This window comes from Sus scrofa, chromosome 2, assembly GCF_000003025.6.
Source record: "Sus scrofa isolate TJ Tabasco breed Duroc chromosome 2, Sscrofa11.1, whole genome shotgun sequence".
Taxonomy (NCBI): Eukaryota; Metazoa; Chordata; class Mammalia; order Artiodactyla; family Suidae; genus Sus; species Sus scrofa.
Genome location: NC_010444.4, coordinates 141,196,421 through 141,223,132, shown reverse-complemented (window position 1 = coordinate 141,223,132; position 26,712 = coordinate 141,196,421). Strand labels below are relative to the sequence as shown.

Below are 26,712 nucleotides of genomic sequence, written 5' to 3'. Positions count from 1 at the left end.
TAATTGATAACCATTCTTTTTTTTTTTTTAATTTTAGGAGCGCAGCTGCAGCATATATACGTTTCCAGGCTAGGGGTCGAACTGGAGCTATAGCTGCCAGCCTATGCCACAGCCACAGCAATGCCAGATCCAAGGTGTGTCTGTGACCCACATTACAGCTCACAGCAACGCTGGGTCCTTAACCCACTGAACCAGGCCAAGGACTGAACCAGCATCCTCATGGATACTAGTTGGGTTTGTTGCCACTGAGCCACAGTGGAAACTTCTGATGATTATTCTTTGTAAACAGTCAATTAAGTTTTTTTCAATCTCTGTAACCAAACCTAAAAATTTAAACTGCCTACAGTTCATTACAACCAACATTTCAATAGAGCAGTGAATAATATAAACATTTTTGGGAGTTCCCACCTGTGGTACAATGGGTTAAGGACTTGGCATTGCTGCAGCTGTGGCTCAGATTTGATTCCTGGCCTAGGAACTTTTCACATGCAGTGTATGAGGCCTTAAAAAAAAAAAAAAGGTAACAGAACTCTGTTTAAATAGAACATTAAATAAAACAGATGTAATAAAAGGTGCTTTGTCAAGAACATCAATTTAGAAACTTCTGTACCAATGCCAGAAAAAAAGGTTACTTTCTTTCAATAACCAAACTCTATGTTCTTAGCCTATAAAATTTTTATAAAAATGCTGTGACTGGAGTTGCTGCCGTGGCTCAGTGGTAACAAACCTGACTAGGATCCATGAGGATATAGGTTCGATCCCTGGCCTAGCTCAGTGGTTTATGGACCCAGCCTTGCCATGAGCTCTGGAGTAGGTCTCAGACGTGGCATTGCTGTGACTGTGGTATAGGCCAGCAGCTGCAGCTCCAAATGGACCCTTAGCTTGGGAACTTCCATGTGCTGCGGGTGTGTCCCTAAAAAGACAAAAATACTGCGACTTGAAAAGCATGAAAATAAGCTTTATGCTGATTTGAATCAAATACTACATACCCTCAGTACCAATTTTTTATATTTTTCAGACAGATCAACTTTTACACATCTCCCTTGAAACCAAAGGGCCTTTTTCAAACAGTGGTCGACCATCGCCATTGCATCTTCTCTGGTCTCCATCTCAATAAAGGCCTGAAAAAAAAATTAGTGGGAACATTATTTTTCGAAGAATTGTATAGAACTTTAGATCTTTTTATTTTTTCTACTTGTTAGGAGCATTTAATCTAATACAGAGATAGCGGTAATAGATAACAAAAAAAATCAACCTATAAAATAAGGACAATCTGTCAGATATAAAAGGTAGCTTTTCTAAATACAAAACCACCTATAAAAAGTTCTTCTGCAGTATTCAGATGGCCAGTAAGCACATGAAAAAATGCTCAGCATCACTATTAGATAAATGCAAATCAAAACTATTATTAGATACCTCTTTGCACCTGTCAGAAGGGCCATCATTGATAAGTCCACAAATAAATGCTGGAGAGGGTGTGGAGAAAAAGGAACCCTCGTGCACTGCTGGTGGGAATGTAAACTGGTACAACCACAATGGAAAACAGTATGGAGGTTAACTTAAAAAAAAAAAAACCTATACACAGAAATACCATATGACCCAGCAATCCCACTCTTAGGCATTTATCTGGGCAAAACTTTCCTTGAAAAAGACACATGTACCTGCATGTTTATTGCAGCACTGTTCACAACAGCCAATACATGGAAACAACCTACATGTCCATCGACAAGTGATTGGATTAAGATGTGTATATATACACAATGGAATACTACTCAGCCATAAAAGACAACAAAATAATGACATTTGCAGCAACATGAATCAAACTAGAGACTCTCATACTAAGTGAAGTAAGTCAGAAAGAGAAAGACAATTACCATATTATTTCACTTATATCTGAAATCTAACATATGGCACAAATGAACCTTTCCACAGAAAAGAAAATCATGGACATGGAGAACAGACTTGTGGTTGCCAAGGGGAGGGGGAGGGAGTGGGATGGACTGGGAATTTGGGGTTAATGGATATAAACTATTGCCTTTGGAATGGATAAGCAATTAGATCCTGCTGTATGGCAGAGGGAACTATATCTAGTCACTGTGATGGAGGATAATGTGAGAAAAAGAATGTATGCATGTATGTGTGACTGGGTCACTTGCTGTACAGTAGAAAATTGACAGAACACTGTAAACCAACTACAATGGAAAAAATAAAAACCATTTAAAAAATAATACAAAAAAGAAACACATCTGGGAGTTCCTGTTGTGGCTTAGTGGGTTAAGAACCTGCCTAGTATCCCTGGCCTGGCAACTTTAACATGCTTAGGGTGTGGCCTTAAAAGGACCAAAAAACACACACAAAAAAACCAAAACAAACAAACAACAAAACTTAAAAGTGGAGTTCTCTTGCAGCTCAGCGGGATAAGGATCCAGCCTTGTCACTTCAGCAGCTTTGGTTGCTACTGTGACATGGGTTTGACCCCCGGCCCAGAACTTCCACATGCTGCAGGTGCAGCCAAAATAAATAAAAAACTCTTAAAGCACTTTGATAATCTTTTCAAAAACTTCAACATATATATTACCTGACTTTTCATCCTCATTAGTATATAATTCTTTATTTTTCCATAAGGCTCAGCAAGCTTGAGGACAGCACTGTCAGAATAGCCAGAATGAGGTAAATTGCTGAGATGTATCACACGTCCAAGCTCTTGCTTTTGATCAAACTTCTGGTCTGGCTTCCCTTCAGGTTTCTTTAAAGGGGGAAAAAAAAACCTAGTCAAATATTCGTAGGTTGTGGGGTGGAAATCCTATAAAATTGGATTGTGATGATCACTGTACAACTATAAATGTAATAAATTCATTGAGTAATAAACAACGACAAATGTTGGTAGGTATGCCATAATTTTTAGTTAATAGATAACATTATTGTAATTATTAGCAAATAGTTACTAGGTTAGTAAATATTAAAATGATGCATTAAATGGTTGGTGATACAAATCTGAAAAAACAGGTTATTACCTTTATTCTTTTATACTTCTGGGATAAATGAACTCTCACTGGCTTGCCAAATACTAATGCTGGTGTGGTTGTATAATAATCCACTGCAGCCTGAGCATCTTCTGTGGTTGCCATTTCAATGAACGCCTGAAAATCCAAGAAATATTATTTCCAAAAGACACCAAACAAATCTCATGTTGCCCAAAGACTTCCTGGATATATTTAATCTTAAATAGAAAGTAGTTTCAAGAATCTAAAAGCAAAACCAAATAAACCAACAATGCTAATTTATTATCCCATTAAAAATCATCTCAGATTTTATTAACTCCAAGATACTAAAGCTATCATTGATTATAACTAATGAATTTGAAATTAAAGCCTAGCACTATCTGGGTAAAAGTTTGAAATGGCTTTCCAAAGAATTATCCTTATACAGCTCTTATAGTAGTAACATAATAATAATGACAATGTTACTACTTAAGAACCACAACTTAAAAGTTACTAATAATCCATTAGTACTAGAATTTATTATTGGTTAGTTCAACTATTGGCCTTTTCCTATATTACATTCCATATTGATGATTTAAGATCACATTAAGTTCTTTCCTTAACACAAAATTATGTAACCCTTTTAGGAAATATATTAATGAATAAATACCACACTTCACTCATACCTCATTAATTTTATTTAGAATCAGATGATTTGAAATAACTCCAAATGGTTCCACCAGCTGTAATAGTTGGTATCTCAAGTTTTTCCCTCGCTGGAAATCCATGATGTGAACAACTCGGCTAGTTTCCTATCCATTAGGGAAAAAAATCGAATTAGCAAGTCTCCTTGGAAGCAATATGAAACAGGTTATGAATTAAAACTTTTATAGTTTACAGTCAACAACAACATACTAAATATTTGAACATTCTGGAAAACTTAGAAATTACAAAGGAAATCAAATGTCACTGGAGTAAATCTCAAAGTTTTAAGAAAACAGTACTTGCACTGACATTTTTATTTTGTTGCCTTTTAGGGCTATACCTGCAGCATATGTAAGTTCCCAGGCTAGGGGTCAAATTGGAGCTACAGCTGCGACCTAAACCATAGCTCACGGCAATGCCCCTGACCCACTGAGTGAGGCCAGGTATCGAAGCCGCATCCTCATGGATACTGGTGGGATCCATTTCTGCTGAGCCACAACAGGAACGCCTATACTGATATTTAAATAAACTACTGCTTACATAACTGGACAGCCAAGTTCTTAAACTCTGAATTAAAAGTGAGATCTCTAAACTAGGGCAAATGAAAATAGTTTTAACTTTTATCAAATGTCATATATAAAAGCCTGACGGTTTTCAAACTGTATCAACCTTCCTATATTAAAGATTAGGACATATCAATTAGCAAGGATTTAAGTCAAACAGCTAGTAGGAGTAAAACCAAGAGTTTTGTTACTGACCACTCTGCCTTTTTGCATGTGTCTTGGTCCTTGCAGGTTTCCATTTCCAGCACCTTTATGAGGAAAAAGTATATTTTTCAGTCCTGTAATAATATATAGGCTATTTTAATTGAAAACCAGTCAACTTCAAAAAAAAAAAAGAAAAAAAAAAGAAAAAGAAAAAAAAAAGGTACAAATATCATGAGTACCATGTCTTTCTCATGCACTATTTTTTTAGTTATATTTCAATGACATTTCTTTTACCTATCATCATTGAGTTTCTATGATAAAAGCTCTTAGAGAAAGGTAACATGAGTTTTATAATCACCCAGATTTCCTCTTGGTCCAACTGCTGGTCCCCCAAGATGAAAAGAGGGAGGTGGAGGTCCCAGAATTCCTGGTGCTGGATTTGTAGATTGCTGCAACATGAATGGATCACCCCTAGTAATAATATGAAGACATAAAATACAAAGCATGATAAAGAGGTCCATCAGAAATAATTAAGATTTACTATTACAATACCCCTTGCATGACTATGATTCCAATCTTTGGGGGCATTTGTGGATGAAGTAACTAGGGAAAAATCGATAACAATAAAACAAATATTACTAAATAAAATAGTTTCTAAAAATTCTTTCACTCAGTGACTCTTATCAAATTCTCATATTCAATAAAGAAATGAAAAAAATATTTTATTTATGAAATCTTGAAAGTTTAACCTGAATTCCTTACACTGATCTCTCCTTTACAAACCATAGTTTAAAAATTTTAACTTACATTGTGTGTCCTGTATCATTGTCAGGATTCCATTCTGGGTAGCTTTAAAAAGACCAGAAAATTAACTTTAAAATAAAACTGTCCTTTTCACAAAGTAGCCTTGTTTGGCCTTTAAAATAGAGATTATTTATTAGTAAAGTAACATGAGAGTCTAAGAGTTAGAAATATTACAGTTTAAAACATCATATAGATAGCTCCCCAAGGGAAAATTACAGAACTTCAAATTAATCCAAATAAATGAGAATAAACTTGTTCTTTGTTGCTTAAAAATGTAGGTAATGCATGATGCAATTAAGATTTTCCTGTATTTGTTTTTTTTTTTTTTTTTTGCTATTTCTTGGGCCGCCCCTGCGGCATATGGAGGTTCCCAGGCTAGGGGTCGAATCGGAGCCACAGCCACCGGCCTACGCCAGAGCCACAGCAACGCAGGATCCGAGCCGCGTCTGCAACCTACACCACAGCTCACGGCAACGCCTGATCCTTAACCCACTGAGCAAGGGCAGGGAGCGAACCCGCAACCTCATGGTTCCTAGTCGGATTCGTTAACCACTGCGCCACGACGGGAACTCCCTCCTGTATTTGTTAATTCACAAAGAGGAAAAGTGTCGCATGAAGGACTGGAAACACAGGCTATATAGGAAAACAAAGATTGACCATGGATTCTTTCTCCAATAAATACCAAGGCAGGGAGTTCCCGTTGTGGCGCAGTGGTTAACGAATCTGACTGAATCTGAACCATGAGGTTGTGGGTTCGATCCCTGGCCTTGCTCAGTGGGTTAAGGATCCGGGGTTGACGTGAGCTGTGGTGTAGGTGGCAGACTCGATTCAGATCCCACGTTGCTGTGGCCCTGGCATAGGCTGGTGGCTACAGACAGCTCCAATTAGACCCCTAGCCTGGAAACCTCCATATGCCACGCAGGAGAGGCCCTAGAAAGGCAAAAAACAAAAAAACCAAGGCAGAATTGAGTTGTGGCACTAGATTGAAAGGACAGCTCAAACAGAACACAGCGTATGTGAAAACTGCCAGTCCAGCGAACAACCAACAATTGGAACAACCAACAATCAGTATCGTGTGTTCAGGCAGGGAGATTCTTTAGGAATTCGATTTCATTCTAACAGCTTAATTTAAACTCAGAATCAAAATTAAAAGCAAAAAAATACACCCTAAAGGGTTTCCCCTGAAACTAATTTCTAATAATGTCCCTCTTCGATATCTTCTATATTCTCAGAGCATGTATTAGTGTTATTGAAAATGCTCTTATCTCTTTCAAGTATCAACGGCTTCAAGTCTATTAAAAATCCTTTCAATTTGTATTAAAAAGAGCCAATGTTTATTAACCCTAGAAACATATATATCTATTTTTGCTTTTTAAGGCTGCACCTGTGGCATATGGATGTTCCCAGGCTAGGGGCTGAATTGGAGCTGCAGGGGCTGGCCTACGCCACAGCCACAGCACTCAGGTTCAAGTCGCTAGTCTGTGACCTACACCACAGCTCACAGTTCACCCACTGATGGAGGCCAGGGATTGAACCCACATCCTCATGGACACTAGTCCACTAAGCCACAAGGGGAACTCCCTAGAAACAGTATTAAATAACAAAGTACCACTATCACTGCATCTAATATTCTATATACAGTCCCAGATCTAAACATTGTTTATAATTAGCATTGCCTGGACAGCATCAACTATGCAGTAATAACAATGTGGATATACAAGTAAATGATGAACTCCCCCAAACCAATCAATGGCTGTTTCTGATTCACAGTAAGGATGCTTTAAAGGTATTTCAAACTCCTACATTTCAAGAAGAAGCTGGCATCGACGACTGTGACTTGCTCCATTGATATGTTGACTCCACTCCTGCAGCAAAGTAAATTAGTAGAATTAACAAAAATAAAACTAAGATATTTTTATTTGAACCACTCAAACTCTAGGATGTTAATCTACATGCATTATCACAGGCTATACAAACATCTGTCCATTCACTGATCACAATTACTTCAAAACCATTTCTCTGAATTCTTGTAGCTTGATCCTGCCCTCAAATACGCCATGCACATTCTTGGAAAAACTGGGTAACTTGGTTAACATACTAACAGACTTAACAGGGAAAAGACAGAGTTAATAAAGATCAAGAGTGGCAACTGACCTCGAGGATCAGTAGGCATATTAATTTCTGCGGTGGACCAAACTGAATTTTTATGAATTGTTTTTATAGAACTCTAAATATATGTGCTATAAATGTGAACAATCAGTTAAAAATATTATCTTTAAATTCACCCAGCCTTTGAGGTATGTTTCAAGTGTATTAAAGCCATAAAAAGCCAAGGTGATTCAACAAGAGTGTCTTTTCAAGAAAATGCTCCCCATTTATCAAAATACTAAGCTCCCAATTATTATTTCCCAAAAACAGAGAAGCAAATTTCAGGAGTGTCCATTTCCAAATTTTAGAGAGGAAAACGTATTTCTTCACTATTTGCTCCTTTGTGATTATTTTAAATTTTAAAGGATTTAATTTTTTCCTATTTTATTCAAATAATTTTTCCTTTCTTTTGTTAAAAATCCACATCTAAATGATTAACCTTTTATGCAACATAAGAAAGAGGAGTGAGGAAAAGTAGGCTCTGCTACCATATACTGCCTAGGCTCATTTCCCAAGGTGCCACTTACAAGATGTGAATCCTTGGTACAAATTATTTAAATTCACTGTGATTCATAATTCGCCTAAGGTTTTGTGAAAAGTCAACGAATTAATAAAGGTAACCTGCTTATCAGAACATTGCCAGACACATAAGAAGTGCTAAATAATAAGGAATTTTTAATTAAAAAGAAAGAAAAGAAACTACTATTACACTGTTTAAAAAGCTATATTGTTTTACAATTCCTGCTTTTCAATCATTATTGTTTCACAAATCCCCACAAAATAAGGTAACTTTTCCAACACCCATACTACCTAGTACATCATATTTGGAACATAAAACATGGTCAGGCAATGTTTTAAAAAGGGTGTCTCACTTAGAGCTGAACCAGATTACAAGAGATACCATTCTGAAGCTTTTCAAAGTTACTTTATAAATGGGATTTAATTTTTTTAAATTTAATTTACATTTTAAGAGTTTACACACATTTCTATGCGCTAGTAAAATTAACTAAAACCCTGTGAAAGAGGTAAAATGGAATATATCCAAACAGAATGGCACTTCTCTGAACTTGGGGAGCTATCTTTCAAAGCTAGACTGTCTTTTAAAAATAATGGCCTATACAGCTCAGGAACTGGACGAGATCTCTCCAGCTGGCTCTACAATCAGATACTTGGGATGTAAAAGGTTTGTACTTGCAAAGCAACAGATCAGAGTTGTTGGAGGCCACTTTAAAAATGGCTGTAACCAAGAGGCGCCAAAGGTAAAGTTCACAAAATTCAGAAGCGGGATTAAACAAATACGTTAACTTAGAATTTTCTGAACTAAAAACATTCAGATTTAAAATATCCTTGAGAAGTAGTGTGTTGGGAGAGGAGGAGAAGTTATTCTATTAGGCATGCTTCTAATTAGTAGGAGATGGAAAGGCTATCTATCTGGTTGAACCAAGTTATTTATATCCAATCCCCCCATGATCTTATAGGTTCAAACTTGTGAAAGTGTGGCTGGTCTTTCACAGTACTACAAGTAAGGCCAAGATCAAACAATCAGTCACATACCTCTCAAGCCCATCGATTACTAATCTGCACTACTACAGCTGATCTTTTACTATTTGGTCTAAGGCGAGATTAAGAGCCAAAGGGGTTTTTTAAAAAAAACCTTTATCCTTGGATTCTACATTGAGGTTAACTCTCACATCAGATTAATAAAGAATAAGGATTCACTTTTCAAAACCAGAAGTTCTACAGGAAAAACTACATCCACCTTGATGTCACTGAGATACCTAAGTTATAAGTTATATAAAGAAAGGATAATTTGGAGAAGCACATCTGGAATGGCAGAATAAAGGAGTAACTTAAGGGCTTCTAGAATACTAAAAGGAAAAATATGAACTCAAGTGACAAGACAGCGAAAGGGCTGTAGTGGGCAGTTTTCTTTAAGTGAAAGGAATTTTAAGGCAAGTTTGAGATTGTGTAGAAAAGCAACTTGACATTCTAAAATGACCTAGAAAGAAATAAAAGCAACACCATCACTGAAAGTCACTTAAAATATCAAAACTAATGATGACAAATTAGATGTTTTTAACCTAAAAGTTTATTTCATAGTAAGAAGAAGTTTTGATCATATAGACTATTTAATGTTAACACTTACTGAATAGAACAGATTTTCCAAGTTATGCAGCAATACCAGAGAGCAGGATAAAATGTTTTAAAATTTTTCATTATCTACTTCCACCACAGGAATTTCCCCTAAACTCACTGATACTTTATCAGCTATAAATGAGAACGCTCCTTACTAAAAGTGAATATATAATTATTTTTAAAATAATGCAGATACCCAGAAAACATTACCTATATTAAGGAAACTAAAATACATTATTAAGAGAACCCAAGTGCTTAAAAAAAACTTCTTAAAATTGGTTAACAATTTACATTTACCATAAATTTTGTCCATCAAACAAAGGGCTTCTAAAATAATTCTTAAATGTTTCTTCATTTGTGACAAAATAAAGAGTATAGCTAGGGCACCTGCATTTTTATGGGTTTTAGGTACCTCTTGCACTAGGTAGGGTGCCTTACTCTTGAATCCAAAATTTCATCAAATATTCAAAAACTGTTCTTTTGTCAATTTAGATCCATTTACTACCATTATTTATTAATATCCCTGTTCAGGAACTAAAGGTAGCAACATTTGGAGACAGAAGTGTAACACATATAAAAACAGAAACTTTTTTCTGAGTAAGTCCTTCTTGGTTTTCTTTTGTGTTTTTTTACTGAACTTTTTTCCTATGTGTAAGCAGCCAAGTTAAATTACTGCTCAAAGTCATGAAAAGGAAATTTCCAACAAAAGCTTTTGATTTATGATGACTCTAGTAGTAAAGATTTTAAATAACCCTTACAAATCACTTTGAGGCACTGCAACTAGCAATCTTTCTTGGAATTAAGAGAAATCTATTTGAGAATATTAAATATTGCCATTTCTGCAAACAGGCAAGAGGTAACAAAAAATTTTGAAGTTTAGTACTGAACTAAACTATATTCCAAGATATACGCAGTGTATCCAACAAATCTGAAAAAAGACATCAAAACAACTGCTAAGTACAATTTCCTAACTGCTATAAGTTATATCAATGAAAATTAACCTGAATATAAATTTAGCATTTGAAGTTATTTTATTTTGATGTGGCTTAAAGATTAAAACATTCATGTGTACTCAACCTATTTATGCATTAATTCAAGAGATTTTGTATTACAGAAATATATACGTATATTTAGGTAGGAATTGCTTCTTAAAGATATTTTTCAAAGTACTCTGTAAATTCAAACAATGTAAGTCTCTTCTCTTAATAATATGAGACTAAAATCCTGAGATCCAAACACAGAAAAGGGATTGACTGGTAATACTTTTTAAAAGAGTAAAAATAAAACCTGTGATGACCTATGGTTTAGTTTACTCAAAAATCAATACTCACTAAAAAATACATTTAAAAGGCATAGATATGAAAAGAAAATGTCCCTTCCTGATGTTACTGTAAAGGAAAAAACCTGTAACAGAAACCATCAAATCAGTTTCATGGCACCAGCATGTTCCAGTTAAGTATAGCACATCAGGAAAAATGGATGATTAGATTATACAGATCAAGCTAGCGGACTGCTATAATGTTGACTTATAAAGTCAACTGCACTGTATTTTGGGGGGAAAAAAAACCAGTGCAAATGATTAGCATTGAAAATGTTAAAAGAGAAAAGGACAACAAATTTAAAGGGGCATTTTGAAAAAGTTCCCATTTTGCCAGATGTGATCATTAAAGCAAAGGAGAATTAGATTTTTTTTTCCTCAAATGACTATACCAGAAGTCTAAACCTAAGTCAGAAAAAGAATATGCTTACGAGGAACACAGAGTATGATACTGCAGCAGTTGATTTTTTCCAAGTCTCTAAAGGGATAGATGCAATATGGGATAATAAAAAGTGAGTTTGGAAGTATGTCTAAGAAAGTTGTGGAAAAGGAGAAAAAAAATGATGAAAAATTTCAGTTACAGTATGAGAGTTTGTGTTAAAGGTGAATTAAAAAAGGAAGAATGAACTACTCTAAAATATGAAATATACTGAAAACACCAGGGCTCTACATTAACTCTTTCCCTGTAGCCACAGATAAGGAAAAAAGAATTGTTCAAGAATACATCTTTACTACATACAAATCAGTAATTAAGACAGATGGAGAGCTGATATCTAGCATCCTGAATGGCAGAGCACATTGACTGCAAAAAAAAAAAAAAAAAAAAAAAGACAAAAAGAATAAAAATACTTAAAACCATTCAACAAAGCAGACAAAAAACCTGCTTAAATATATGATTAAGAAGAACATATTGATGCCAAAAACCAACAAGATAATCCCAGTGGATGACAGTTTTGTGGCCAGAAGTAATCTAGGCAGATTGTATTAATGTAAAGCCCTGGTTTAAAATGCTCAAAAACAATTACCTTCCAAATAAAGTAAGTGTTCTCAAAAGCATAAAAATTCTTGACCAACTCAGTGTCATCAGACTACAGAATTAGAGTAAAAGATATAGGTAAATACAGAATAGGCACTACAATGTAAAAGAAATTAGAAGTATCTGTTGCATTAACTCACCTTATTAGAATGAACTGGCAAATCACATATAGAGCACAGATGGGGATAACCCTTCGGTAAGAGTCCATGGAAGTCTTCAATATTGCTACTTGGAGGAGCGCCCCTCTTTTTCTCAAAGAGAGATCTCTCTTGTAAGGGGCCAGGACCACGTCCCATTCTCTCATACTCACTGTCAAATTTATGATAGTTATGCGAGGTCTCACCAAAAAAAGAATCATCCCTACACCTTTCTCCATCTCTTAATCTGTCATCTTCATAATCCATTCTGTCATAATAACCAGATTCTTGAGAACGACTTCCATGGTCATAATCAAGCACTGGGTTGAGACTAGGACCACGATCATCAAAACTATCTCTTCTAAAGTGCCTTTTTTCTTCCCAATCGTCCCTAGGTACTCTGTATGGTGGCTCCCGTGTAGCAGATCTGCCATCTCTACCATAACTCAATGTAGGGCCTTCTTCAGTTCTCCTCCTTTTAAGCTGTAGAAGGATCTGGGGCAAATTCTCAGGAGTAATCTTGTCCTCTGGATAACGACTCAGTTCATCTAAGTCTCTAGCAGACAGACCAAAGCTGGCCAAAATGTTACTGGCCTGGTCTGCATCTCCACGGTGTTGAGAAGACAAAGGGAGCGGACCTCTACTTCCAATGTTAAATATAGACTGCAAATTATGGGAAGAAGTACTAGCAGAAGACAGTGCACTATGAGCTCCTTGTTGATTCAATGAAGAACTCATTCCAAGATTCATTAAACTAGCAAGGCGTGCAGTACCCTGGTTCATCCTTCCAAGAGATGCTGGCATACTTAAAGACTGGGTAGCAGCAGCAAGAAGGCCTATTCCTGCTGCAGACAGGTCACGCCCATGACCCTGCGAGTCCCTACCGAGAGATGACTGCTGGAATGACTTGGACATTGTAGAACTATCTCTTGTCTAGTTTATAGATTAAAAAAAAAAAATCTTTTTAAGATGGCCAAAAAGAAAGCTCAAACTAGAAAACTAGGTTAACTTTGCTTCAAAAAAATGGTAACGCCAAGAAAAAGGATCAATAAGGACTGTAGAATCTTCTTCAAGCTGAGAACCAGCAGACAACTCTGTAGAAAAATAAGCAATTTTAGTCATAAATCCCTTTAAGTAGATGCCGTTTTTTTAGAAAAAAAAAACTTATGCATCATGTTGATTAAAAAAAAAAACATTTTAAGATCTCAAACTTACAAGGAATTACATATCTTAAACAGATTTCAGATGTATGCAGAGCCTGCATAGATATTTAAAAAGTAGTCTTTCACACTAAAGTTTAACTATTAAAGGGAATTTCATACTGAATTTAAAAACATTTCAATTGAAGGGTTAGATGTCTGAGTACATCAAAATTTAGATAAAAATATAGATGGGTTTCTTCTTCTAGAAGAATAAAAATACACCCTATAGTATGATGCTTAAGTTCCAGTAGAAGACTAAAAAACAAAAAATCAAGGTCAGCAAGTCAAAGATGAATCAGTTTTATTCTGCTTTAGGAAAATGAAACCTATTAGCACTATCAGAAAGAACCAAGTAAAATCAAAAGTAAATGAAGCTTAGGTGTCAAGTACCTAGTATAAGACCTAAGACCAAACACAATAGTTGAGACCTTTATGCAGCAAAATCAAATTGCAGTAAAAGACAGATGTGAAGAAAAATAAGTGATTTCCTACAGTTTAAGGATTTCTGCACAAATTTAAGCTAAATAACTAACTGCCTTCTTATTGTCCATCCTACATCAGGCAGTTGCTTATTTCATTTCTAATCTCGTAAGGTAAGGAGAACTAAGTATGGTCAATACAGAAACAGGAGACCTCCCAAGAAAAAACCCAGGTACAGGAAGTATAGGTGATTTAAAGAAGTGAAACTCCCAAGGTAGCAGCCGTTAACATTCATTTAATGCTCTGGGCTATGGCCCCTCTAGAACTCAAAAACAGGTTAAAATGAAAACGAGATCTTGCTTACATAGATTTCTGTAAACTTTTCACAAGAATAGCCCAGTCACCTGCAAAATTTAAATTCTGAACACAATCCTCCAAGATGTGAAAATAATGAAATTTCCATTTTCTTTCTTAAATCATTATTTTACCTCAAAAAACTGTTACATAAGAATTTGCAAAGTATTTACGTATGATCTCATAAAACATCAGCCAAGTGATGTACACAATAAATGTCCTTGATGAAACAATTTTATAATCACAATTACATACAGAGGTTAATAAATCTTAAATTCTTTGCTACATAATTCTACTAGAAGGCACTGCTCAGTTAAGTTTCACACGTTTGATCACCCATAACCCAAGAAGTGTTAGTTTAAAATATTAAACTTTATAAATGTAAAAACCAGGCAATATTCAATAGTTACAAGTCTATTATGGGACTAATTCCACCAATGACAGATTAAAGTAAGGAAACACTGGACGAAAACAGGGTAGAAGTATAAAAAAAAGTTGCAGGCAAGACTGTTAGATTTTACAAAAAGATGTAACAAAGTTAAAAAGACACAGAAATGCTATCAGAGGTGACTGGAATTACAGAAGATGTTTTGCACACCAAGGAAGATGAATTTGAGGAAAGACACCAAAGAAACTAATTCTAGATAAGATCCACTATGTAAACTACTTACACTTAAAGATTTAATAAAGACAAGAGTAAGTGAACATTGTTGGATGAAGGTTTCTTTGATATGTCTTATAAATGCCACATAGAATGGCAGGTGAAATACTGTGTAAACATTGGTTAGGACCCTCTAAATACTCACGTATACTTAAAAAAAAAAATCAAAACCATTAAGAGGGTTTTTCGAAATCAAAATTTCACAGTATCAAAGTTACTATTAATTGCAACTTTGCCCTTCATTTGATAGCCAAAGCTTTGAATTATTGAAAAGCCAGTCTTTTGAAAGAATCATTCTTTTCCCTTTGGGAAATTATACTGTGGCATTATGATCATGTGTAAATTTTTTAATTTGATCATATTTTAAGGAAATGATTATTGCATTACAAAGATCTCAATTACTTTCCTTTAGAGCATATATGAAAATGGTGGATCTGCAAAAAGGAAAGGTTAAGAGAAGTAAAGGTAGAAGATGATAACCTTAAGACAAAAACAAAATGGATGTCAGAAAAACTAAGAAAAAGGGCAAGACAAACCATGTAAATCCCATGACAACTTGTAATTTATTAAGAATAACCTTAATATTTTTGTAACTCAAGAATTTCAACTTAAAACGCAGTTTCACTCACAAACATGAGAATAGCATTACTAAAAAGGAACTTAAGTCAGACTTTTGGTTAAAACAAACAAAGTTCTTAAAAATCTTTTATTAGAACGAAGAAATTAAGAAAGGCAGACAAGACAGCACCGGTACAAGAGCATTTATAAAAAGTTCCTTTAGTATTTTTGGGCAATGGTAAATGTAAGATTAATAAGCCACTTTAAAAGGCTCCTTTAAGACTGCCTATGAAAGTACAATAACGAGCCATTTACTAATTTAAAGATTTTTCTGTTTAAAGATTAGCTTCTTTTACTGCCTGTTTTTTTACAGTTACAAAACTACCTTTTCATAGATGTTAATAAAGTTTGAAAATAGTTCCTTTGAGACAACTAATCTAGAATGTAATATCAAGACCCAATTTACCCACTTAAATTCTTTGTACAATAAATTCTAAACACCCATTAACGCAGAATCTTTCACTTCCAAAAAACAAGTACCTTCCCCCTCCCCCCAAAATCAGTAAACACTATTAACAAAACAGCATTATCCATAGTTAGGCTTCACAAACGTCATTTAACCAAAACCTGATATTCAAATTCTCAACTAAAATTCTCGTTTTTGCAAACAATTTGTTTTAATTTTATGGATGCACCTGTGGCATATAGAAGGGATTGAACTCAAGCTGCAGCTGTAGCAACGCCGGATACACTGCGCTAGGCCAAGTCACTACAGTTGGCTTCTTAACCCACTCTGCTGCCACGTAAGGACCTGTTTTCTATCAACAATTCTAAATAATTAATCTGGAACTTAAACCTAGTTCATGGTACAACTCTAAGTGCTACTGAAGATGCTGGCTTCACATTCAACACCTGAACAAATATCTGTATGTATGCTTAACAGTTAATAATACTCAAGTTTCAGTTAATAATACTCAACCCCACATTCCATGCTATCTGATACTCTTCGACGAATTTATTTTCTTCTCCAATTAAAAGAAATGGAACTCGGGTGTTCCCACTGTGGCTCAGTGGGTTAAGGATCCAGTGTTGCCACAGCTGTGGCGTAGGCAAGCAACTGCACCTCTGATTCACCCACTAGCTGGGGAACTTCCATATGCTTCAAGTACGGCCATAAAAAGAAAAAAAAGAAATGGAATGCTAAAATACTTCAGAAAAAAACATAAGCTTAACATACCCAGAAAGACTATGGAGATCAGAAACAAAAAAGTGTTCCATATCTAGATTTCCTATGTAGGATTACCTTTTAGTCCTTTTACATACTCTTTCAGAGAGTTATTTAGCATAAGGTAAAATGAGCATAAGCAGACTTAAGGTTTTTATTTTTATTTTTTTGCTTTTTGGGACAAAACCTGCAGCATATGAAAGTTCCCAGGAGAGGGGTGGAATTGGAGCTGTAGCTGCTGGCCTATGCCACAGCCACAGCAACGCCAGATCCCAGCCCAGCCAAGTCTGATCTACACCACAGCTCATGGCATTGCTGGATCCTTCCTTCACTGAGCAAGGCCAGGGACGGAACCCGGATCCCCATGGATACTAGTTGGGTTTATTACCACTGAGCCACAATGGGAACTCCCAGACTTTAGTTCTTTAAAAGGTATTAGCATATACCACAATCTCAGCAACACGGGATCTGGGCTGCATCTGTGACCTACACCACAGCTCAGGAGAACACCGGGTCACCAACCCACAAAGCAAGGCCAGGGATCAAACCGGCATGCTCAAAGATACTAGTTGGAATCATTTCCACTGTGCCACAACGCGAACTCCAAAATAATCACTTCTTAAAAACAACTAATTTTAAGACAGTATAATCATAAAGGCTTGTAAAAATACTCAAAAAAGAAATATCCACATGCTGACATTACAATAACCCTTTTTTTATATACACATATATGTATGTGTGTGTATTTATTTAAAAATCGACAGTGCAAAACACAAGCCTCATTTAACAACAAAAAGATGTGCAAAATTTCTTCTTAAAACAACACAAATGAAAATGTGAGGAGAATGTTCTACCATTATAAAGAATAAATTTAACACAGCAAAGGAGACCATCTTCATTCCAAAATCATCTTACAATAACCCTTTAATCGCACATAAAAATTTAACAAGCAACAGCTGGAAAACAATAGTTTCTTACAGTATTTTCCCCTTCTAAATTAAAAACACAAAAGGGTGCAAGAGTATTTCATTATTCAAGTGAAAATATGCCAAATATAAGTAGCAACCAACAATACCAATACATTAAAATTTCCTCACCATGTCACCAACAGTTAACTATTAGTAAGTTAAAGAAGAATAACTGGGAAAGGTAGCTGCTTAAGTTTTGTCACCAATCACACAAAACCATTAATTGCTGGTCAGAACTTTAAACCAAGCATCTGACTCATGTCCAATTAAAAGTACAGGGTTAGGTTAATTACTCCTTATTTTATAATTTCTCACCTATTAATTTTTCTTTCTTTTTTGGCCTGAGGCATATTGAGTTCCCGGGCTAGAGATCAGATCCTAGCCACAGCTAGGACCTTTGATGCAGCTGTGGCAACCCCAGATCCTTAACCCACTGTGCGGGGCTGGGGATCAAACCTGCCTCCTGAAGCTCCAGAGATGGTGCCGATCCCAACCCATTGAGTTCCCACATTCATCTCACCTATTAATTTTATAATGACTTTATAAATAACATAGTTCCCATTTTAAGTAAAATTTCATTTTATTGTTAGCTTACATCACCGTATCTTTTCCCTGCACATATAAAGCCACAGCAACTCAGGATCCGAACTGCGTCTGTGATCTCTACCACAGCTCATGGCAATGCTGGATCCTTAACTCACCGAGCAAGGCCAGGGATCAAACCCATGTCCTCATGGATGCTGGTCGGGTTTGTTAACTGCTGAACCATGATGGGTTTGATTTTTAAAATGTTTTTTAAATGTTAAAATAATTAATTATGTAGAGTTTGAGCCACTTTAAAACCTTAAATTTAGTCTATGTTCTTTAGTGCCATAATTTCATCTCAGTATGGCGTGTCTTCGAGCGACTCAAAAAGTTTTTTTTTTTTTTTGAAAAAATAAAACCACTAATCAATTTAAATAGTAAACCCCTTAGGAAATAAAGTCCCAGCTCTATTTTTTTAATTGTAGTTGACTTATAATACTATATTAATTTCAGGGGTATAGCATAATAATTCAGTATTGTTGCAGATTATACTCCATTATAAGCAATTACAAGATAATGGCTATAATTCCCCATTCTATACAGTTTACCGTTGTTGCCTATCCAGCTCTATTAATTTCAGTTTTGTACTACATGCCTCATCACACACAAAGATAAAAATATTAATACTTGTTTTCCAGCCTTCTTTGGCACTACACTTTATAGTTGTAAGTGCTTTAAGACTATTGGTCTTAATCCACCTGACAGATTCAACTTCTAACCCACTTCTTGATCCTAAGGCTAACAGTCCCTTCAGCTGCTAAAATAAAATCTTCAGTGTAATCTGTAGAAAGGATTCCTTTATTAAGACTTGGAATATTTTTCTTCTTCCTAGGCTTAAATTTTTTTCCTAGTGACTTTACCAATTGGACATTAAATATTTTCAGATTTGAAGCAATACAGAGAACTGATTAGGTAAATTCATACTACAGGATGGACAGTTATTCCATTTAATGGACAATTCTGACTCTTGACACATGACACTAACTTGACTCTCTTCTTTACTTAAAAAGCAAAGTTTGGAATTCTCATGGCTCAGTGGATTAAGAGTATCCGTGAGAATGCATGTTCAATCCCTGGCTTTGCTCAGTGGGTTAAAGATCCGGCATTGCTGCAGCTGTGGCTTGGATTTGATCCCTAGCCCAGAAACTTCTATATGCCTGAAAAAGAGAGAGAGGGGAAAAAAAGGGCAAAATTTGTGGTTTTCCTCAAGACACCATCCATTCTGCACCCTTAAGATTTTCCCCTCCACTGACAACTTTATGATCTACTCTCTTGGTTTCGACAAACATGCATGTAAATCCTGATATAATCTGAGATTTTTAGAGCCTAAATGTCTGAACTGAATCCTAGTTCTACTACAAAATAGCTGTGTGCTCTAGGGCAAATTACTTAGTATCTGTTTGTCCTGTCATAGGTAAAGTGGGAATAAGGAGTTCTCTCTCTCTTTGTTTTAGGGATGCACCCTCAGCGTACAGAGATTCCCAGGTTAGGGGTCGAATCAGAGCTGGAGCTGCCAGCCTACGCCACAGCCACAGCGACACAGGATCTGAGCTGCATCTGCCAGCTACACCACAGCTCATGGCAACACCAGATCCTTAATCTACAGAGCAAGGCCAGGGACCGAACCTTCACACTTATGCATTCTAGTCAGACTCGTTTCTGCTGAGCCACGACGGAAACTCCATCTCTTTATTTTCTTTTTAGGGTCACACCCACAGCATACGGAAGCTTGCCGGCTAGGGGTCAAATCGGAGCTGAAGATGCTGACCTATATACCACAGCCACAGCCATGCGGATCCAAGCAACATATTCAACCTAAACCACAGCTTGCAGCTAGGCCAGGGACTGAACCCTCAGCCGCATGGATACTCATCAGGTTTTTAGTCCACTGAACCACAAAAGCAACTCAGGATTGCTCTTGTGGCACAGCAGGTTAAGGATCTGGTGTTGTCACTGCAGTGGTTCGTGGTGCTGCTGTGGAGCTGTTTCCATCTCTGGCCCAGGAACTCACATGTGCTGCAGGTGCAGCCAAAAAAATATATAATAATAAAATGAAATGGGAACAAAAACAACAACCATTTCATGGTGCCTGGCACAAAGAAAGCAACTTAGTGATCATCTCCCTTAAGTAATCTGATCCTCACAACCAATGAGAAAACAAAATAGAAGGACTGACCCAGAGACATATACACCTTTCACTTGTACTGTACTCCCTATTTCACATATCAACTATAATATCTCATCTATTGCTACTCAAAGCCAGAACTAAAATTTGAACTTTTTTTTACCCAAGTAGAAGTCAGCTTTAAAAGAACAGATTTAAAGACTGGTAGTAACCTAGAGAAATAAGATTGAAAAAGAAAACTGGATTCTACTGCAAGTGAACAAACGAAAGCTCTTCCTTTTCTATTTCCACTCTACCTTTAAATTACCTGCTCATTTTTCAGAAATGCAGTCCATACCCCTCTATCTCCTCTGCCGTAGCCTTACTGGAGATACTCAGTCCTCCTATCTTTCAGATGAACTTCTGTTCATGTTCACAGCTTAAAATACAAGACTCTTAAACCATTGCTCATTATTTTACCCTCTCTTCAAAAACATACTACTCCCTACTACTCACCACATGAAGTTCACACTATAGTTTTCAATCCCTTTCACATATATCCGTTACATTCTACTTCTCTAAAATAATTTTCTACCACGTGTCAACATCTTAATCAAAATCTCTATGAACAGTGACAGAAACTGCTTAGTACTTGTTCAAGTAAAATTATTAGCTGTAATACATCTCTATGTTCTCCATTTAACACTAGTAATTCTCTTAAGGCCCAGCACACCCCTTGACATACAAACCACAGCGTATACAAACATCCCAACTTTAGAAACAACATTAACAATACTTCCGACACCTTCTACCAACCAATTTCCAATGATTCCTCCTCCACTTCTGCGGTCTCTTAAGTTTAACCGCTTAACAGACAACTCTTTTTAAAGTATTAATTTTGCATCTCTTTTTCTCTTTTCCTTTCCTTCTTTTTGGCAGTGCTCATGGCAAGCGTGAGCTGAACCTGCGAACTGAACTGAACCTGTGCCACAGTAGCGATGCATGCCGCTACAGTGTCAATGCTGGATCCTTAACCCATTTCACCATAATGGAACTCCAATTTTCTAAAGCTTACACAAACTAGCTTAATATGTATGTACTGTTCTTACTTTCTTTTAAGAACTGATTTACACATGAATTAAACCTGTATTTTCACTGCAATATAGATAGCATTATGGTATCTTGATATGCCATTAAGGTATATGGTACATACACTTAGCCATTTTGCAGAAGATGAACATTTAGATAAACGGTTTTCACTTTCCTGTCATTACCAATAATGCTGCTGTGACTATTTTTTGGTGTCTTCTGAAGCTTAAGTGTAAAACTCCATCCTCCATTGTGCTTTTCCAGACTATCATAGTCCACACAAGGACACACAGCTAAGCATTAAAATTGTTCTAGTTCACATCTTTTCACAGCAAGAATATTTAGGTAAAACTGTTGTGGGAATCGGGTGATCCCTTGCCTTTAAACATTAAACATAAGTTTACATGGGTATAAGCTCTTATCCTATATGTGACTATACCAAAAGAAAATTCTTAATACTCTTGTTTTCCCCCAGAGGGAAAAAACCATACAAATCACCTTGAAAGATCAAAAAGTCATCTACCCTCATTAACAACCTATGATACTGCAAATCAAATATCCTGAGACTCCAGTATCAATAGAGCACTTTCTACACTTGCATCTATACTGCCTACCCACTATGAATCTACTATAGAAATTCCCCCCTGCTTTGCTCTTCTTACCCAGCAGCATCTATAAATATAGCAATAGCTAGGAAGAATTATACTTCCAACCCCTACCATGGGAATCCTCTTTTTTTCCTACTAACCTGTTTCTGACTAAACTAGCACCAACAAAACACAGGCTTGCCACACTGTGGACAAAAGAAAGCCAGAAATTATGGCATTTAAAACTTTCCAGAGAAGTTCTCTGGTGGCTCAGTGGGTTAAGGATCATCATTGTCACTGCTGTGGTGTGGGTTCAATCCTTAGTCTGGCAATTTTTGGAAGCCATGGGCATGAACAAAACAAAATTTCCAGTAAATAAAACAAAACAAAAATTATACCAATTAGCCTTAAGCTTTGGAATAGTTTTTTAAAATCTTTAAATAAATTTTTAAAGTTTAAATTTGTTTTATTTTTGGCCTTATCATTGGCAGACGGAAACTCCCGATCCAGAGATTGAACCTGTGCCACAGCAGTGACAAAGGCCAAATCCTTAACCCACTGAGCCACCACTAAAGTGCAATAATTAAAACTGGTTAAAAAAAATTTTTTTTGGTCTTTTTAGGGCCACACCCATGGCATGTGGAGGTTCCCAGGCTAGGGTTTGAATCGGAGCTATAGCTGATGGCTTCCACCACAGCAAAGCAGGCCTGCAACCTATACCACAACTCACATCAATGCTAGATCCTTAATCCACTAAGTGAGGCCAGGGATTGAACCTGCGTCCTCAAGGATACTAGTCAGATTCGTTTCCACTGGCAACGATGGGAACGACTAATAATTAAAATTTTTAAGTAAAAAAAATTTAAGTTAGAATGTTTAAAAATTTTAAAAACTTAGTATACTTGCTTGACAAAGTTTGGGGTGGACAATACTAAATTGTGGGGGGAGTGGAAGGGTTGTAGACAGTGTAGGGTTTTATGATTTTTGTTTTTTAAATTTTATTGGGGGATAGCTGATTTACAATGTTGTATTAGTTTCAGGTGAGCAGCAAAGGGAATCAGTCACACAAAAACATCCATTCTTCCCCCCCCATATAGGTTATTACAAACTATTGAGTGGACTTTCCTGTGCTATACAGTAGGTTCTCATTAATCATCTATTTCATACAGTAATGCGTATACCTTATTCTCACCCTCCCAATTCCTCCCTCCCCCTAACTAGACGGGTGGTTTGGGTCCAAGGCCAGGGATCAAACCCAAGCCACAGCAGTGACAACGCTGGATCCTTAACCCGCTCACCAGGGAACTCCTTACAATTTTTAATGTTTATGGTTATCTCAAAGTTAACACGGTTGGAAATCACTTTAATTTAGAATTGCTGGAGTTCCCTAGCGGCTCAGCGAGTTAGGGACCTGGTGTTGTCACTGCTGTGGTGCATGCTGGATCCCTGGCTCAGGGAACTTTTACATGCCACATGTGCAGCCAATAAAAAAAGTTTCTAGATACATGTGAGTCTTTTCATTAGATTATTAGGACAAAGAGTTCTGAAATGTCTGACAAAAAGGTTTATAGGTAGGAAAGTTGTTCAGTGAATAAAGGTAGAGCAGAAAAGCCATTGATTTGAGAGAATTGTAGACATGTAGCCTTTGAAAGTACTTCATTTGGAGTTCCCCTTGTGGCGCAGAGACAACTAATCTGACTAGGAACGATAAGGTTGTGGGTTCAATCCCTAGGCCCCCTCAGCGGGTTAATGACCCAGCGTTGTTGTGAGCTGTGGTGTAGGTTGTAGATGTGGCTCAGATCTGGCGCTGCTGTGGCTCTGGTGTAGGCCGACAGCTACAGCTCCTATTCGACCCCTAGCTGGGAACCTCCATATGCCGAGGGTGCGACCCTAGAAAAGGCAAAAAGACACAAAGAAAAAAAGAAAAGAAAGTACTTCATTTCTTCCCACTTAGTACTATATATTCTGCTGTAATTTTCCCATCATTACTCTCCTCTTAAAACACTGTTTTAAATAGCTGTATAGATTTCCACTTGATGGCCACACTCTAATTAGCAGATGTCCAAATATTGATGCTTTCAGATTTTTAAAATATGCTTAATAACCAACATTAACATTTATTTACACAAATCTTTGACACACTATTCCCTTAGGATAAATTCCTTTAAGTGCAGTTCTTCCATTTTTAAACCTATTTACTGTAACATGCAGAGCCTGAATCAAGTATCCAATCAAAATGCAAGGGTTCTAGAACACACTGGCAGCAATGACATTAGTTAACTACATAACACCACTTCCTTGGTTTTTAATTCTGTAATCTTAGGGATTTGAATTACCTGTTATTTCTAAAATTACGTAAAACTCTTTGCATTCTCTAATTGCTAGAATTTGTTTATATATCAACTTGTAATACTATTTAGCATTTAAATTTCCCTAAAAGCATTAGTAAAATTAGTATGTTTAAAGACTTTAACATACACAATGTTCAGGTCAAGGGTGGTTAAACCCTTCAGAATTAATCAGTTCAAAATGTTCCGTAAAAGCAACTCCACTTAACAGCCGAGAAGATTAATATAACGTGCAAACTTCCTCTCTGCATAAAGCATACACTAATGTTATCAGCACCTAACGGCGCAAAGGAAGAAATGTAAATTTAAGGCACTTTGAACACAAACGCTTCGGGCTAAGATCTCTTTTCCAAACCTTACATAACCAGCCAGAGAACCTTAAGGTAGTTCAGTTCTTCAACTGTGTTTAGGTTTAGTTAAGCAGAAGAGTCACGCACCGTTTTTGCAACAAAAATCTGCCCTCCCCGCCTTGAGTTCCAAAAAAAAAAAAAAAAAAACTAACGTTAAACAATTATGTCGATAGACTCTGTAGATGACTGAGCCATTTAGTTTTCAAAGGGAATTTTATTTGGAACACGTATGCAAATAGCCCAAAATCTCATTTTTGCCCGCGGAGTACAACTGTTTAAACGTACCTGGAAGAAAACTGTGTTTTGCTGACTGTTTAAAAAAAAAAAAAATCTTTAACCACGCTTTGGTCAACAAGCCCCCAGCATCAATGCAAAATCTCACGACGACGACCTGGGAAATCAAGGCCTCGCACACCATTCCAGTGCGCTTAGGACTAGAATTTCGGAATCGCCACAACCGTTCTAGAAATAACTGGCTGGAAAATTGTAACTGATCCAACAGGACTATTCCACAGAATAGGGCCAGCGAGCACGATACACAGCTAGGAGATAGTCCTCCACCGTAAATGGGAAAAGTCCCTGCAGAACACAGAACGCGGCACAGCGCCGGCAATGAAAAGAACAACGATGCCGCGACTCCAGCACAGTACCCTAAACCCTTTGTCTGGAAACCGGAAGGTCCCCACGCCACACCAGCCTCTCTCGAGGCGCCGAGACCGAGAGTATTTCAATAAAGAGGGAAGGAATGCGAGGGGACTCCCTCGCAAGAACCAACCTCCTGCCTCGCCGCGTACTGCACAAGGCTTTATCCACGACGCAACACGAAAAACAAGCGTTAACGTTTCATTTTTCGGCCATTTTTCCGCGACGGCGGGTGGGGAGGGACGGGGTCTGAGGTCCGGCTAAAATCGCGCGCGCATGTGTGGGCGGGGGACGGGGCCGTCTTAGGGGGCGCTACGAAACGATGCGCGAGGAGAAGGGCCAAAGCCGCGACACCGAGAAAGAAACGCTGCTCAAACGGATAAGCTTTTCCGAGTCTGCGAAACCCTCCATTTTGGAGGGCGCAAAACTAGAAAAAGCCAACATACCTGCGGCCGGCGCTCTCCCAGGCCTTCGCTAGCTTAACTAACCTGCCCAAACGGCAGGCCCCCTACGGACAGTCAGTCCCTCAGGCCTCGAGCGCTCCTCCTTTTCCCTCAACGCTGCAACCCGCGTGTAACGGGCTCGTTGTCCCGCCCCCGCCCACAGCCAGGTCAGGACGCAGGAAGCTTGGCCGATCGCCTGCCCTCGGCTCCCCCCGACGCTCCCACCGCACCCTGGGCCCTTGGCTGGCCCGGTGTCTCCCTCCGGGACCGCTCACCTCCGCCGCTCGAGGAGGCTGGTTGCGCCGCCACTGCGCTCCTAACATGGCGGCCGCCGATCAGGCGGCTCACATACGCAGCGCGGAGGGAGGCAGAGCGGGAGCGAGCAAGAAAGGCGCGCCGCCGGTTCCCCGAGGCCCTTGTCGCTGTCCCTGCCTCCTCTCGGCGGACGCGGAGAGCCCCCGGCCACCCCACCCCGATTCTTACCCGCTTCACGCCTACCTTAAGAAAAGGGAGAGGGAAAAGGAGAGGTACCTCTCTCCAAGCGAGCGGGACGCTGAGGCTCCCACAATCCCCCGCAGCAACGGCGCTGGTAAGAGGTGGCAGCGGCGGCTGCAGCCCAAGAACAAACCCACTCTCGCGAGAGAGCTTGCCCCCACCCACCTCGGGTCCCGTTTCTGCGCGCGCCTGGCCCCTCCCCCTACTCAGCGCGCGCTCGCCGCTCGCGGCTTCGGCGGCGGTCGTTGTTCTTCAATCCCGCAGCAGTGGCGGGGACTGGAGAGCCGCAGTTTACGCGTTCGAATCCCACAAAGGATTTCTCCCAACTCCCCTCTAGATTGTATAGTGCAAATTTTAAATTAGGGTATGCGTTAGAAGCGAGTCTGGGGAGTGCCTGGCTTAGACTCGATTTCTGTCTTCTCTGGTATTCTTTAATGATTTGCCAAGTAGTAGGTAGAGCCTGGAAGTGGGGACTGATACCATTGCGGCTAGTTTTTAATCTTAGCAGTTCCAAGCAGATGGTCACTGAAAATAACGAAAACCCGTATCATCCTGAAGGACGGCTGCTGGCATTTGGTGAATTTTTCCCCCCTGTTTTGAACACCTGGAGGCAAAAGCAATTTCCAGGCCAGGGATCAGATCCGTGCCACGGCGGATCCTTAACCTACTGTGCTGGACCAGGGAATGGAACCAGGACTCCGGCGACACC

At 38.0% G+C, this 26,712-nt stretch overlaps 1 protein-coding gene across 31 annotated transcripts in view; it reads right to left on the bottom strand.

Moving 5' to 3' along the window:
- The window catches only part of MATR3 (matrin 3), a 50,745-nt gene that overhangs the window by 7,127 nt on the left and 16,906 nt on the right, over positions 1-26,712 (bottom strand). For 4 of the 31 annotated variants that reach the window (XM_021084851.1, XM_005661707.3, XM_021084852.1 and 1 more), the window contains 9 exons: positions 11,976-13,066; positions 7,001-7,062; positions 5,201-5,242; positions 4,752-4,864; positions 4,445-4,527; positions 3,668-3,793; positions 3,015-3,140; positions 2,579-2,746; positions 990-1,121 (listed from right to left, as the gene is read on the bottom strand). In XM_021084851.1, coding sequence (XP_020940510.1) covers positions 990-1,121; positions 2,579-2,746; positions 3,015-3,140; positions 3,668-3,793; positions 4,445-4,527; positions 4,752-4,864; positions 5,201-5,242; positions 7,001-7,062; positions 11,976-12,887 — 1,764 coding nt within the window. In that variant the 5' untranslated portion in view covers positions 12,888-13,066. The other 27 variants (XM_021084847.1, XM_021084855.1, XM_021084856.1 and 24 more) reach the window with 22 other exon arrangements.